This window comes from Notechis scutatus, chromosome 15 (genome assembly GCF_049901735.1).
Source record: "Notechis scutatus isolate UNSWTSFEM ecotype Mainland chromosome 15, rNotScu1.2, whole genome shotgun sequence".
NCBI lineage: Eukaryota > Metazoa > Chordata > Lepidosauria > Squamata > Elapidae > Notechis > Notechis scutatus.
Window position 1 is genome coordinate 1,844,378 of NC_142023.1, and position 15,054 is coordinate 1,859,431.

The 15,054-nt window shown below is 46.0% G+C and overlaps 2 protein-coding genes, 1 long non-coding RNA gene and 1 other non-coding gene across 7 annotated transcripts; 1 reads left to right on the forward strand and 3 right to left on the reverse strand.

The window, feature by feature from the left end:
* Positions 1 to 723: 723 nt before the first annotated feature.
* LOC113427405 (uncharacterized) lies at positions 724 to 4,170 on the reverse strand. 2 transcript variants are annotated; one of them, XR_015745411.1, is made up of 5 exons: positions 3,638 to 4,170; positions 3,041 to 3,073; positions 2,121 to 2,168; positions 1,207 to 1,294; positions 724 to 1,112 (listed from the first exon to the last, which is right to left on the reverse strand). It is a non-coding gene; the product is annotated as an uncharacterized LOC113427405 (long non-coding RNA). The 2 variants fall into 2 exon arrangements; XR_015745410.1 differs by having other exon boundaries at positions 724 to 1,109; positions 3,638 to 4,169.
* On the reverse strand, positions 2,468 to 2,599 carry LOC113427409 (small nucleolar RNA SNORA17). Its single transcript, XR_003372863.1, has one exon. It is a non-coding gene; the product is annotated as a small nucleolar RNA SNORA17 (small nucleolar RNA).
* Positions 4,171 to 5,867: 1,697 nt separating the features above from the next.
* MRPS2 (mitochondrial ribosomal protein S2) lies at positions 5,868 to 9,218 on the reverse strand. Of its 3 annotated transcripts, none has more exons than XM_026689897.2 (4): positions 9,136 to 9,218; positions 8,257 to 8,364; positions 7,524 to 7,653; positions 5,868 to 6,720 (listed from the first exon to the last, which is right to left on the reverse strand). In XM_026689897.2, exons 1-4 carry the CDS (start codon positions 9,164 to 9,166, stop codon positions 6,111 to 6,113), a joined length of 879 nt encoding a protein of 292 aa, XP_026545682.1. In that variant the 5' UTR covers positions 9,167 to 9,218; the 3' UTR covers positions 5,868 to 6,110. The 3 variants fall into 3 exon arrangements, with proteins under 3 accessions (XP_026545682.1, XP_026545683.1, XP_026545681.2); XM_026689898.2 differs by having other exon boundaries at positions 8,257 to 8,361; positions 9,136 to 9,215; XM_026689896.2 differs by lacking the exon at positions 9,136 to 9,218 and having other exon boundaries at positions 8,257 to 8,648.
* Positions 9,219 to 11,293: 2,075 nt separating this feature from the next.
* PIERCE1 (piercer of microtubule wall 1) lies at positions 11,294 to 14,738 on the forward strand. Its single transcript, XM_026689899.2, has 3 exons — positions 11,294 to 11,555; positions 12,662 to 12,740; positions 14,294 to 14,738. The coding sequence occupies exons 1-3, from the start codon at positions 11,407 to 11,409 to the stop codon at positions 14,480 to 14,482; spliced, it is 417 nt and encodes a 138-aa protein (XP_026545684.2). The 5' UTR covers positions 11,294 to 11,406; the 3' UTR covers positions 14,483 to 14,738.
* Positions 14,739 to 15,054: the final 316 nt, after the last annotated feature.

Here is a 15,054-nt window from a genome sequence, read left to right on the forward strand (position 1 = left end):
TATCTTATTAACATTTTCAGTTTTCTATATGTCTTCTCCTCTCCTTTAAATTTTCTCAATTTTATTTTATTTTATTTATCTCCTCTCAATTCATATCATAATATTTATTATTCTTTGTCTGTTCTATTCCAGCCAGCCCTTTATTTTCCTTCTTTAAAAAAAAGAAAAAACTTCTCCTGCACACTATATGGAGTATGATGCCTTTATCTCTTTCCCCTACATTTATAATACTTAATATAAAACACATAACATATATTGGGATTCTGTCTGGTACATTCTAAAATTATACTATATTATCAAAAATAATACAAATCTATTCATTAGTATTAATATTCATATCTTAAACATTTAAATCATTACTTTTCAATTAAATCACATACTTTTATGGGAATCTGGGGAAATAGGCACGTACATCACATATATCAAGGGAGTGAAATGTTCCCACCCCCAATAGTTGAAACGGTTCTTCTAATTAAAAGTTGTGAACTCCATCATGTGGACATCTCCAGGTGGTGATGATTAATTGACCTTGGCTTACTCAGATAAAGGTTTGCAATTGCGCAGAGAAGAGAAAGCTAAGCAGGAATGAGAAACCCTCCCGTTTATACAATATCAGTTATTAACACTTTCAGCTCACGTCCCATACATTTCCCCCTTCCACACACCCCCTTACTCATGGCAGCCAGAAAGAAGCAAAGGAAAGGAAGATCTTGAAGGCTGACAATCACATTCATTTAACGTGATTCAAACAAATGAATGTTTGTGTTACCAATGTAATTGGCAGGCTCTATCACATTCTTAACTCGAGGATTACCTGAATACCCTCCACTAAGCTCAGCTGACAAAGGAGCTTAAAGAACACAAACCAAGCCAGCGCTCTTCAAGGAGGCTCAGAACCTGGCTCACTCAAAATCACATTTCCCAAGCGACAATTCTTCAAAAGTGCATATGGAGGCTGAAGAACCCAGGTGACCCAAAGAGATGCTGAATTGGAGCCTCGCTGAAGTGAAACTGAAGAGGAAGGTCCCTGAAGGAAGAATGGAGCCAGACACCTTGGAAACTTCTGAGAACTAAATCTCATCTCATTCCCGCCACTTGCACCCATGATGCTGCTGGACAGAAGGAACATCAAATAAATTTCATAATAATTTATAATAAAAGTGTTGCATTTCAATAAAATCAACCCTGTCCCAAAGGAATGCTGACCTCCATCTGCTTGGTTGGGAGTTGGACATCATGGCCTCTCAGCTCCTTTGTAAAGTTCAGGACAAAGCATCTTTACTTTGGCCAATGCCTAGAAAAGTACAGTCATGTCACATAATGTACATGGCTTGAACAGAATTGTATATGTCTTAAGTCATCAATGAAGCAAGGTAAAATAAAGGAGCAATGAGATACAAGAATAAATTAAAACATTAAATGCTTCAGCTAAGTGTACAGTGTTAACTTTTCATCAAATATTTCTTCCTTCCAGACTTAATAAAATGGAAGAATTTTTGTGGCAGACTTAAGACCAATCATTGCAACCATAAAACTACTCTGCAAAGATGTAAAATAAAAACCTGTTTGGAGGCTTTTCTTCAGAGAAGTACATAGAAATAGAGGCAGCAAATTTATAATAGAGGCATATATAAACACGAACATAGGCAGCAAATGTATAACTTTTAAGACTTGTGAACTTCCAAACTCCCAAAATTCTCCAGGCAGCATGGCTGGCTGATGAGTTCTGGAAGTTGAAATCCAGAGTTCTTAAGAAGTTTCCAAGGTTGGACTTTAATACCTGCCTCGCCAGCATGGGTCGGAACAGTCCCAAGTTTTCGACTTGCTGAACTGAGGAAGACCCAAAGAAAATAACTATTGGAATTGAATTTCCACATTCAAATTCAATAATTTTCCACTTCATTAACCCCCCTTACTATGCTCAGAAAATGTTTGTGACCAAGAGAGAATAAAAACATCAAATCAACAGATTTGAAGATATTAAAATTTTTAAGATATTAAAAAAATAATTTTGGAAGGGGGAAAGTGCTTAATTCAACTTTCCCTGTCTTAAAGAATGCAAAATGCAAATTTTGTCCAGTTGTTAGCATCCAAATTCATTTGAACACTTACAATCTTACCTTTCAGAGCTCATTCTAAACATGTGTTGAAGAGCCAGCATCATGTCCCTATAAACAAAGTGGCTTAGTTAATTTCACTGTGCCAATGATTCAACAAAAACATGCTTTTCCAAAATCCCTAACATCGTGTATGAACAAAAACCTGACACTCTTTAAGGTTGACCTGCATTTTCTAAAGTTAAGAGCAGTAAAGTATTAGAAATGGCAGTGTTCTCGTTCATCTAAGAAAAAGCTGAACTTAGCACCCTCAGATAGTTTACAAACTTAGTCCTTTCCTAGTATCGAATCCAGACTTAAATAATATCAGCCACTAGAACCCCCTCAAAGGATGAAAAGAACATTGCAGTTTTGTCAGGCTAGTAATCATTCTGAGTGCTCACCCATCAAAGCACTGAGCGTAGACCTAGCCTGCTTCTCTGTGCCACCTACTGACACAAGCACAGCACAGAAGCCATGCCTGCAACGCCTGTAGGGGCAGCCCCAATCCGGGGAATACCTTTGAGAACAGGACACCTGTAGCTGCCTCCCTTACAGTCATTTTGCACATTTGCAGGCAGCTATGACACTGACTCTGCTTTTAAAACCTCTCAGTTTTGCTATGAAGCCCCACCAGCTCCATATCCTGTGAGCTGGTCTTACAAGGCACTGTCAAGGCCAGAGGTCTCCAAACTTGGCAACTTTTAAGACTTGTGGACTTCAATTCCCAGAATTCTCCAGCCAGCTATGCCTCCAGCCAGCTGGAGAATTCTAGGAGTTGAAGTCCACTAGTCTTAAAGTTGCCAAGTTTTGAGACCTCTGGCCAAGGCCCTGCTGCTGTTTCCTCTTTTCTAACTGGTTACTTCTGAAAAGCTGGTTAGCTGAAACAATTGCAGGTGCAAGCCCTGACTGAGAGGCAAGGATCTCCCAGGAAATCAACTCACCTCTGATCAGGTGGAGGCTTCTTAGCTCCAATCCTGCAACAGAATGAGAGAGAAAAAAAGTGAGTCCAAACCAGCCACTCACACCCACAACTGTTTATAATCCAAGTGGGGCTTCATGGCACAAACACTTGGAGAAGCTTAACTGCACCTGAAGGCCAGACAGGAAACAATGGATGGCAAACTTATCAAGGAGAAATTCAAATTAGAACTAAGGAGACATTTTCTAATGCCTTCCATTTGGAAGAGCTTTATAGCTCCTGTAGCCTTAAGAAAGTTCAAAACCTCCTCAAGGATCCATCTCATCCTAGGGACCTTTTTTGAACTATTACCATCTGGCAGACGGTACAGGATAATAAAAACAAGGACAGATAGGCTGAAAAACAGCTTCTATCGCAGGGCAGTAACTCTATTGAATTCTACTGCATTGTGCAATATTAATGCAGTATCAGGGGTTTTCCATTCAATGTATAGAATGTGAAGGATGTGTGTTAGTGTTTGTTTTCATAGTCATAATGTACACTGAAGATGGTACTTAATTTCGTTGTACAAAGTGCAATGACAATAAAGTAAACTAAACTAAGAATGAGAATAACCGACCGGTGGAACAGCTTGGCTTGAGAAGTCGTGGGTGCTCCATCGCGGAGGTCTTGGAAGAAGAGCCTGGACAGCCATTTGTTCAGAATGGTATCGGTCTCTCCTGCTTGAGCAGCGGAGGTTGGGCTAGACGACCTCCAAGGTCCCTTCCAACTCCGTTATTCTGAAGATGTCGCCGCCAATTCTGACAGAAGTAAAGCAAAAGCAGGAGGGAAATGAGGTGAGCAGGAAGCAAAAGGGGCTGCTTCAGAAGTCGTTCCCCCACCTCCCCATTTAAAATGACAATGAAGCCCCTCTACCTCTACCCTTACTCCGAAGGCAATCGAGACCATTTCTAGCTCCCTTTTGGGGGCTGGAGGTAGCGGGCCCCATCTTCCCCGGCCGGCTGGGGACGATGGTAGTTGCAGTTCGCACCCTGCCTACACCATCCCGGCACCGGCACCAGCGCCCTCCGAACGGCGAAGCACGTTAAAAGTAAAGCGAAGAGTTGCAGCAGCAGCAGCCTTACCTGCACTCGCTTCCGAACCCAGCAACAAATGGCCGAGTACACGTGGTCTTCGCCTTATATAGAGGGAGGAAGTGGGCGGAGCCACCAAGGAGCGCCCGCGCACACAGGATCGACGGAAAGCCTCGAGGAACAAAAAAGGCTCCTGTTTCGCCAGCTTTTTTTTTTTTTTTTTTTTAAACTATATTGCTTATTCTGGGGAGTGAAATTCAGAAAGAAACACCTAATTAATGGAGATGTCAGATGTGGACCTTTTGTAGAAATTAGATTTTATTACTGATTTACAATTCAAAAACAACGCAACTTAGAAAAACAAAACCTGCCTAGGATATTTCAAGGATACTCCGGGCTTTCTAACACTTTGAATGTTCTGCCCAATGCTGTCAAAAGTTTGCTCCTGTGGTTAAATTTTTAATTAATGTGCACAACTGCTCCGACGAAAGGGGGGAAAAAAACCTGTGGGTGAGGGCAGGCTTTATTAATGTCATAATTCAAGGACTACCTCCATTATATACTTTTTTTTTGGGGGGGGAATATGGCTCCATCCAACAAATTAAAGTGAAACTTGCCCTCCAAGGAATTAGCAAAGCAAAACGGTTGTAATGGGTCTCAATGGTTGCAGGCAGCCCCAGGGTCTCCACTCCATCCTCTTTTCAGCTCTATTCCGATTCTTGAAAAGAGCTGGAAGGGGCCTTGGAGGTCTTCTAGTCCAGCCCCCTGGTCAAGCAGAAACTCTATATCGTTGCAGATAAATGACTATCTAGACTTTTCTTAAAATCCTCCAGTGATGGAGCACCCACAATTTCTAAAGGCAAAGCTTTTCCACCGGTTAACTGTCCTCACTATTAGAAAGTTTTGCCTCGATTCCAGGTTGCTTTTTCTCCTTGGTTAGATTCCATCCATTGTTTCTTGTCCTGCCCTCTGGTGTTTTGGAGAATAATTTAATAATAATTTAATCATAACTCCTGAATTGGCATTTTGACCGCCAAGATGCGTCTTCTACCAAGCTGTGACATGTAAACCAATGAACTAGCGAAACTAAAATACTGTCCAATTTATTCCTTCAAGTTGCCAATTCTTGTGCACCTGGTTCAGTTTGATGTCCAGCGACATTTATAATTTAAAAAACAAGCAAGTCAAAAGAGAGAAGACTGAAATGGAAAGGCAACGCCTAGATCAGAAGGCGGGTGGGGGAACCTTTGGGCCTCCTAATGATGAACTACAGGCCCCAGCATCCCCAAGAGTTAATGGGAAGAGAGGCTGTGATCGGCAAACCTCTGCTTTCCCAACCTTGTAGCAGAGACAGGCTAAGAAATGGGAGGTTCAGTGTCATGCCCCTGTCGGAATCTGATTCCGAGGGAGAGGCTGAGCAGCTGACAGGGAGTGGGAGTGTGAGGTAGAACAAGCCAGAGGGAATTCAGAGGAAGACCCAGGCCCACCCCCTCTTCATCCTAGGGCACGCAGGGAGGAACAGAGAAGGGAGCAACGTGAGTTGCGTGGCTTTCAGGGGAGGAAAGGGCCCTGATTCCCTTCATTAGTTGCCGCTGGGAACACAGTGTTTGAGAAGGGAGGTTGCGCACAGCAACTTGTTGGAAGCAAATCGTCAGTTATCTGTTATTGTCAAGGCTTATCTGAGTTCCTGGTGTTTTCCCAACTTTATGTGTTTTGCTGGCCTTTCAAGTCTGCAATTCCTTATCCTACCCTGTCAAGTTAATTACTGCAGCATGGTTTGTGTAGATTTTTATTTACAGTTTATATGTACTTTGTTTTCGGACTGAATTTCCTCCACTTAAAGACTTGGGAGAGTTTTTTTCTCCAGCCGAAAGTAACCTGGACATTGGGGACAAAGTTGGAGGTATTAAAGGGATTATTCTTACTTATGTGACTGTGTTGTCTTTGTGCCATGTCCCGGGTTATCACATTCAGTCCAGCAAGTATGTAGAGACGACAAGCCCCAGTGTGTTCCCAATACTAGCTTGAGGAGTTGGAATGCCCATTCTCCTCCTCCACCCTAGGAATTGGCATCGGAGGGGCCCCTGTGGGCCTGGCAGACTTCTTCTGCAGCCGGAATAACGCCTCCAGGTGTCTCCTCTTCTCCTTGGCCCTCAGGATGGTGGTCTTGAAGAGCGAGAGGTAGAGGTGGATGGCCGAGGGGCTGTCGTCATTCCCCGGGATGGGGTAGGTGATGAGGGAGGGGTTGCTATTGGTGTCCACCACAGCCACGGTGGGGATGCTCATCTTGGCCGCGTCCCGGATGGCTAGGTGAGGCTCAAAGACGTTGTTGAAAGTGGTGAGGAAGATCAGGAGGTCCGGCAGGCGGACGCCGGCGCTGTACTGGATGGGGGCGTTGGTCAGCAAGCCGCCCTGCCAGTAGCGGGTGTGGGCGTACTCCCCGCACTCCTTGGCCACGGTCTCCACCCGGTGGGACGTCTGGCGATGGCGGCTGACAAAGAGGATGATGCCTTTGCGGAAGGCAACGTGGGCCGTGAAATTGAGGGCCAGCTGGAGGTGCTGCGCCGTCTGCTCCAGGTTGATGATATCATGCTCCAGGCGGGAGCCGAAGAGATACGGCACCATGTATCTGCAGAGGGAACAAACAGCCGGTCTGAAGCCATCCCCAAGCCACATAAAGCAACAGAAATAGCACTTAGATTTATATACTGCTTCACAATGCTTTTACAGTCCTCTCTAAGCGGTTTACAGAGTTGCCTCTTGTCCCCAGCAATCTGGGTCCTCCTTTTACCTACCTCGGAAGGATGGAAGGATGGAGTCAACCCTGAACCAGTCGGAACCAGTAGAATCCCACCCCTGATTAGAAGTAGTATAGCTATATAAACAGTAGCATATTCCCCAGGAATGTGCAAATCTCACCCTTGAACAAGATCGTATTGCGCTGTATAATCTTCTATGTAGAGATTCCCAGTTAACCAAATAGGGCTTCACTGAATTAACACTATTCACTCTCTTCACACAGCTATGACTGAAACTGATAACATCTCAGCCCCCAAAATATCCAAGTACAATTTATCTTAGTGAGTGGGGTGGGAAGGAAGTCAAACACACCTACCCATCAAGTTACATGCTGAAAGACCCAAACTGAATCTCAGGAAAACTTGAGAACAATCCTAGTTAGAAAGGCAGGAAAGCTGTGTGAGCAATGCTTAGCTCCAAAGCTCTGACCCAAAGGCTGGATTCAAACAACATGCCAGTCTAGGCCACAGTAGGTGGCAACCATGGTTGTGGGAATGCAGGTACCAAATCTGCATGCCACCTGGGTTTATTTCTTTGGGCCTAACCAAAACGTGGCCATCCGGGCTGAGGCTCTGTGTGAGCCTAGCCAGGGATTTTGCTCTGTCGTGGTTTGCAAGCCCCGGGAGAACTGACCTGTGGCGGCTGCTCTTCTTGTGGCCAAGGTGGACTCGAGCGTCGAAGAGCTCCTGGAGAGAAAAGAGCTCCTGAAGATTGAAGAAGTCTGCATGCTTCAATGGCTCCCGCAGAAGCTTCTCCTCGATATCTAGAATAGGAATAGAATAACAGTACCGTATTGTATCATATAACATGAATAGAATAGAATAGGAATAAAATAACAGAAGAGAATAACAGAAGAGAATAGGGAATGGGAATAATAGATATATAATAATAGAATAGAATAAGAATAGTATAGTATAGAATAACAGAAGAGAATAACAGAATAGAACAGAATAGAATAACAGAAGAGAAGAGAAGAGAAGAGAAGAGTAGAATAGAATAGAGTAGAATAAAGAATAGGAATAACTTTGTCACTATGAATGTCCACTCATCGGCATACATTAAAATGAATTTCGTTGCATACAGCTCTCAAAGGGTCACCACCTACATAAACTACATAAACATGACAAAATAAATACATAAATATGCATATACCCACATCTATGACACAGAGAAACAACAGTCTACTTCGGATGCATACATGTACAACTGCAAGAGAAAAACCAAGAACAGCTCCAAGGAGAAGCACCCACTACAATCAGGCCTCAGTTTCCCCACGGGCAAGCACTCCAGTTTCATTCCCCCACACATTGCTCCAGGATCCTCTGCTGCTTTCCTCGCGGTTTTGAGCCCCCAGACCTGGACTTACCATCCTGTGGCTGGCTCGCTGCTGCAACCGAGAGCGTCCCGTGATGCCTCAGGAGGCCGGATGTAGATTTCACGACGGTCCCACACCTGCTGGGCCGAAGAAGGGCTGCTATGTGGAAGAGAGAGCGGTGAAAGGGGTGAGCTCCCAGGAAGCAGGGGAGTCCAATGTGTCTTACGTCAATCATAGGAATGGTGTGGGGGAGGGGGTACCAGTCTCTCAACCCCACAACCGTAGGGATTCTTGAAGCTGCCATTCTGCAGCCCCCATGTCTCCTCTTTGCCTGCTTTAAAATGCTGGATTTCACGCTAGCTGGGCATTCTGGGAATTGGAGTCCAGCATCTTAAAGTGGGCTGGGGGAAAGAGACAGGCAGGCTGAGCAAGTAGAGGTAGCCCTCGACTTACAACAGCTCATTTAGGGACCGTTCAAAACCACCACCTCACTGAAAAGTGTGACTCGTGACCGTTTTTCACGCTTACGACCCTTGTAGCATCCCCACAGTCACGTGATCGGCGGCTTGGCAACTGTCATGTACTTATGACGGTTGCACTCCTGTGGTCCCCTTTTGCGACCTTCTGGCAAGCCAAGTCAATGGGGGGGGGGATTCACTTCACAACCGTGGCAAGAAAGGTCGCAAAACGGGGCGAAGCTCACTTAATGCCTCATTCAGCAACAGAAATTTGGGGCTCCATTGGGGTCGTATGTTGAGGACTGCCTGTATGCGCCAGCAAAGCAAGCGCCAGAGACCCGCGACTCGCCCGGCTTGCGGACCCCCGCCCCGCTCGGCGCCGAAGCCCCGTCTCCCCCTCCGGGCCAAAGGCCAGAGCCCCGTCCCAGCGCGACCCCGCCACCATCCCCGCCGAGTGCGGTTCCCCCTCCACCTGTCCGCCAGAGAATCCTGGAGGCCGCCATGTTGGGCTGGGGCGCAGGCGCAGTTCCCTCTCCTTCGCGCGCACGCCAGGATCCGAGGGGGGGACGACGAGGCGGAGTGGCTCCGCCCGCCTCATGGCTCCGCCCACGCGGCCATGGCCGACGTCCGCTGGTCTCGCCCAGGCGTCGCTAGGCAATGTCGCGGGTTCGAGTCCCGGACGGCCGAAGTGTCGTACCCCTCGGTTGGCACTTGGAGGGGGGAGCGAGGCAGGGCTGGGGGCTCCCCATTGCTTTTGTCGAGGTGTGCTTTGGGCAGGCTGCCTCTGGGGGTGCGGGCTGTCGCCCTCTTGCTCCCTCCCCCCTCTCACCCTCACCTGCTGCCAACTTGGAAAAGCGAAATATTTCTTTTTTAAAAAGGCCTCGACTAAGGAATGGGCTGCATCTTTTTTGTTTGTTTGTTTCAGATTGCAAACTTATAGGGGTTCCCCAACACCAAATGGAGAGAGATTCTGCCCAGTTTGGGGTCTTGGGGTTTTCAGGCAAGCTTCAGGTTCAAGAAAAGGTGCATTAAAAATCGCCTTTTAAAATGTTAATCGTGAAGCCTAAAATTCCAGGCAACAGGGGAAGCAAAGCCACAGAATGAGATAGAGCAAGGAGAACTAAATCTGACCGATTTAAATGAAATTACTGTATATATAGTGTACTACAGTTCATACAATTATTCCATTCATCGTTGGCCCTGTTGAAAATTACAATTTACAAGCAACTTTGGGAAATACTGATAAAATAGTTGTAGCTTGGGGTTGAACTGTGGGGCCCTCTGAGCTTAGTTGTTTCCTTGCATGTCTTTCATGACCTTTCATGGGGCGCGGTGGGGGGGGGGGTTTGGACTAGATCGAAGATCTCCAACCTTGGCCACTTTAAGACTTGTGGACTTCAACTCCCAGAGTTCCTCAGCCAGCTTTGCAATTCTGGGAGTTGAAGTCCACAAGTCTTAAAGTTGCCAAGGTTGGACACCCCTGGACTAGATGACTGAGAAGGTGACTTCCAACTCTATTAATCTGTTACGACCCAACTAGGAAACATCATCAGTGCTGCGACCCTGATGATGTTACACAGTTTGGTTAATGAAATGTCTGCAAGAAAATAAGCTCAGAGAGCACCAAGAACTTTGGGAAGTCTTGAGGTTGGGGGTAAGACTTCTGGGCTTCAAGTTGTGCAAAGAAAAGGACCCAGTCCTGGAAACTAGGCTGTCCTGGAATTCCTGGGGAAAACAGTTCAATTTTGCTGGGACACAAGGACAGTTTTCCCCCCATGCCATCGCTCTGCTAAATAACTAATTCCCACAACCATGTCAAACTCTCTAGAAAGGCAGTAGTACCATCATTATTCTCATCTTCTCCTTTATCTTCTTACGACTAAAACCTTGTTGCTCGTATCTTACGGTTTATATTGTTTCCTTAGCATCCTAGTATGATTTATGTCAATGGCTTATTTAGTATCCATGACTAAATGTATCTAATGTTTTATGATGAATGTATTTTACAATGACTATGATAATAAACTATCACTATTGCTTTATGTACACTGAGAGCTTATGCACCGGAGACAAATTCCTAGTGTATGTGCTTGACCAATAAAAAATTCAATTCTATTATTCCTATTCTATTCTATTCTATTCTATTCTATTCTATTCTATTCTATTCTATTCTATTCTATTCTATTCTACTCTACTCTACTCTACTCTACTCTACTCTATTCTATTCTATTCTATCTTCTCTTCCAAATTTTCTTCTATTTCTCTTCTATTTTCTCTCTTCTCTTCTTTTCTTTCTCTTCTCTTCTTCTCTCTTCTCTTCTCTTCTCTTCTCTTCTCTTCTCTTCTCTTCTCTTCTCTTCTCTTCTCTTCTCTTCTCTTCTTTTCTACTATTCTTTTCACTTTTAGGTCTCCTGTGATGGATTCATTCCTGCTCATCAAACAGTGGGTGGGTGGGTGGGTTTCAGCGTCCTTTGTCAAGTTGGAAGAAAGGGGTATTTGATCTGCTGCGCTCCCCATCCCCCCATCAAGTGCAAGCTAATGCATGGAAGTTGCTGTTTCTTTAAAACGCATCAGATGCCCAGAGCAGCTTCCTAGCAACCTGGGCTTGGTTTCCTAGCAACCTGGGCTTCGTTTCCACGCCAAAGCAAGGCGTGGGTCCTGGGTTGGTCCTCCACTGGGCTCTTCTCTTCCCTCGGACAGAGGGGCTTTGCTCTGAGCGACCCCCGCCCGCCCAGCAGTTCCTATGGCCGAGGAGCCCGATCCTGAAGCTGCCACTGCCACCTTACGAAGCACGGAGGAAAGTTGCACAGCCCAGAGAACCAGCGATCAATACCGGGTGAGCCAAGAGTTACCTGCCCGGTTCAACCATCCGGGATGGTTTCGGGGTTACAGGTGAGTGGAGCCCATTGGAGTGCCAGATTAGAGAAGCAGGTGGAACTGGCAAGGTCGGAGAAGGGTTTGAGACCCGTCTTGGTGGCAGAAGGGGGCTTCTTGGTCCAGTTCAGCCCAGATGGGCACAAAGCTGCCAACCTGATGGGCCAAAGGGCAGAGTCCTGGCAGTGAGGGGAGGGGGTTGGTTGGGTGTTGGCTGAGTGTGATTTGGAAACCTAGCCCCTGCGGTTAGTAAACCCTAGTTGACAGGAGCCCCCCTAGTCTTCCTGCAGTGGATGAGGCCGGGAAAGTTTATTGATTGTATTTATTTATTAATTAAATGTATATCCCACCCCTCTTGCTGTTATGCAGCTCTGGGCAATTTACAATCCAGCCAAACAATATTATGAAATATTTTTGAAAAGTAAATATAACTTTAATCTAAAATCAATCAATCTGGACCTTTTCTGTTTAGGAGGAGGGGTTTAAGGGGCAAGGTGTATAGGAACTGGCTTGCAAAGTGCTTACAGGTTCAGACAAGGCTAACATGGTCTGCCTGTTGAAGGATTAAGTATGTATGAACGCAATCCTTGATGGTGAAACTGGTTCCTTTGAAGGAAAAAAAGACTTATTCTGAAGAAGAAAAAAGAAAAGTGGGCAGTGATTTGTTTCTAAAATAAAAAAGAGCAGAATAACAGTGTTGGAAGGGACCTTGTAGGTCATCTAGTCCAAATCCTACCTAAGCAGGAGACCCTACTACACCATTTTTGACAGATGACAGGCCAATCTCTTCTTTAAAGCAGAGAAGGGAGGAGAGGAGATGCTGAATGCTTAACCACCTGAAATCATTTAGAAATAGAATCATGGGGCTGGAAGGGACCTCAGAGGTCTTCTAGTCTAACCCCAAGGAAGGAGACCTTATACCATCCCAGACAAATAGTTGACCAATCTCTTCTGAAAAAGAGATTGGGGCACCTACAACTTCTAGAGGCAAGTCGTTCCACGGATTAATTGTTCTCCCTATCAGGAAATTTCTCATTAGTTCTAGATACTCAATGTTACTCCCTTAAAATTAGTAAAGTATTAAGAAAGAATCCTACTGGCTGAGGTGGTTGTTGTCATTTCAGAGTGAAAGAGCGCAACCCATTGTTCAGGACGACCAACATGGACTATGGCGCAAAGGCACCAACAGTGCACGAGATGCCGGTCAGTATTGAGATCTGAATATTATGGGGGCTGGTTGCTGATTGGTTCAGCGAGGAAATAAAACGGCTTTTAATGCATTTGCTTAGCATCAGAGGTGGTATTCAGCAGGTTCTGAGGTAGTGGAAATTTTGAGTAGTCCAGAGAACTGGAAAATCCCACCTCTGACTGGCCCTGCCACCATCTATTCTCTGCCTCCTGAATCCCAGCTGATCTGGGATCCCAGCTGGGTCTTCTTTGGTTGCCCTGCACAGGTGAACGGAGCTGGAAAGCAGGATAGTGGGGTGGGGAGGGAAGGGGGATTTTACACTGTCCTTCTCCTGCTACACCCACCAAGCCACACCACACCTACCAAGCCACGCCCCCAAACTGGTAGTAAAAAAATTTGATTCCCACCACTGCTTAGCATTGGCATGGGATGTGAATGCAAGCAGGTTCCTACAGTTGCAGGTACACCTCAAATTCCCTAGTCTTCTTTCAGCTTAATTTAATGTTCTTTGGCCACAGTTCCCCACCCCCTGGTGTAGAAGAATATAGCTTCAGTACTGAGGAGGAACTTGGTGGCCCTTGAATTAATTCTGACACAATGTTGGCTAGGCTGAGTGGACTACCATCCCTTGTTCAGTCTTGACATCTGTTTCTAAGCATCTGCAAGGGGGGTCGGTCCTCTTTCTCAGAGGTCTCCATTTCATCTCCAGTAAAACACACTGGGCTGAGGGGCAGTAGCCAGCCAAAGTCCTCCAGGGGTGTTGTGGTCTGTCGGCCGCTGGCCCCTTCAGCAGCTGAATCAGAAGAGGAGGTGTGGGACTCATGGTCAGCATTAGGGCAACCTGAGAGCTCCAAGGGGAAAGAGGGAATGGAGCTGGCAGAGACAGAGACAAAGGCAGAACCTGAGCTGTCTGTCAGCCCTCAGATAGAGAGTCAACAGTCCCCAGGCTGTTGAGGTGGCTGATGAGGAAGAGGAGGAACAGTTGGGTCCAGTGCCTGACATGCAGATGCGCAGAAGGCAGAGGAGAGGAGAGCAGTGGAAATCTATGGGCTGGTCCTTGGGATGGAAGAACCACCGCTGCTAGCAAAGCCGCTTCCCAGCTCTGGGTATAAAAGGCAGGGCAAAGATGAATAGGTGTGGCCGACGACTATTCATCTTCTGGCTGGACAAACTTGTTAGCCTGCGAGAGAAACTTTGTGCTGGGGCTGCCGATACTCCTAATAAAGGAATTTTTTGAGTTTACGTCAGAGGGTTTGTCGTGTTTGGGGAGGTGGGTCAGAACAAGGGGGGTCCTGTGGTTGGAGATTTACATCTTGATCTCCCAATCTAGCTAACCTCCCACTTACCCCATCCGGATTCTTTCAAGTTAGGCTCAACCCTCCCAAACTGGGGACTAATCAGCCTATGAACACAAGGTCTTAATACCTGGCTGGCTGCTCCAGCTGACCCTTTGGGAATTCTGGCATCTACCATGAGGCCGACATGATTGTTATAATGCTCCAGATGATTTTGAATGGCCTATTTTCTGAGGAGTAAAGGTTTCCCTCATGTTTTTGACTCCTCACAGACCAGTTTCCATGTCAGTCCACATGCCTTCTCTGACCGTCTCATCACGTTCGGCATGTACAGGAACTATGGCATCAACACTGCCATGGAAAAAAGCTACGTGACTGGTCCTGACAACTTCATCACTTTCCTGGATACCCTCAACTTCCACCCGAGTTATCGAACTAAAGGACCCTCCCTTTCGGAGTAAGGGGCACCGGAAGGCTTCCAAGCTCTCCTTTAGCTTTTTACCGTTCCAACAGCCACATCAAAAAATGATTCCTCAAAATGTTTGTAATGCACCCCCCCTTGGAAATGTTTTATTTTTACAAAGGTGACTTGCACCAGAGACTGCAGAACACTCTGAAGGGATCCTAGCTTGCATCTTGCAAAAACAGTCTTAGCCTCTTTCTTAAATACGATGAACATGTTAAGAGCATTGCGTGCCATAAAAAAATATTTTGGAATGGCCATGTCTGTGTGCCTGGTTTCAAAATTAGGGCAAGATCTACTTTGCCAAAGATACCACATCTGTCCCACAGCAGCCACAGCAACTGATAGAAAAAAAATATCTTTGGAGCTCGCGGTTGAACCGTGGGGTCCTTGATGCCCTCTGAACTTGGTGGTTTTCTTGCAGGCATTTCATTGTCCGTCTAGCACTGATGATGTTACCTAGTTTGGTAATGAGATGCCTTTAAGAAAACCACCAGGCTCGGAGAGCACCAAGGATGCCGTAGGAACAGTTCTGAAAATTTCCCCGGGGGCTCTGCCAATCATTGAGAT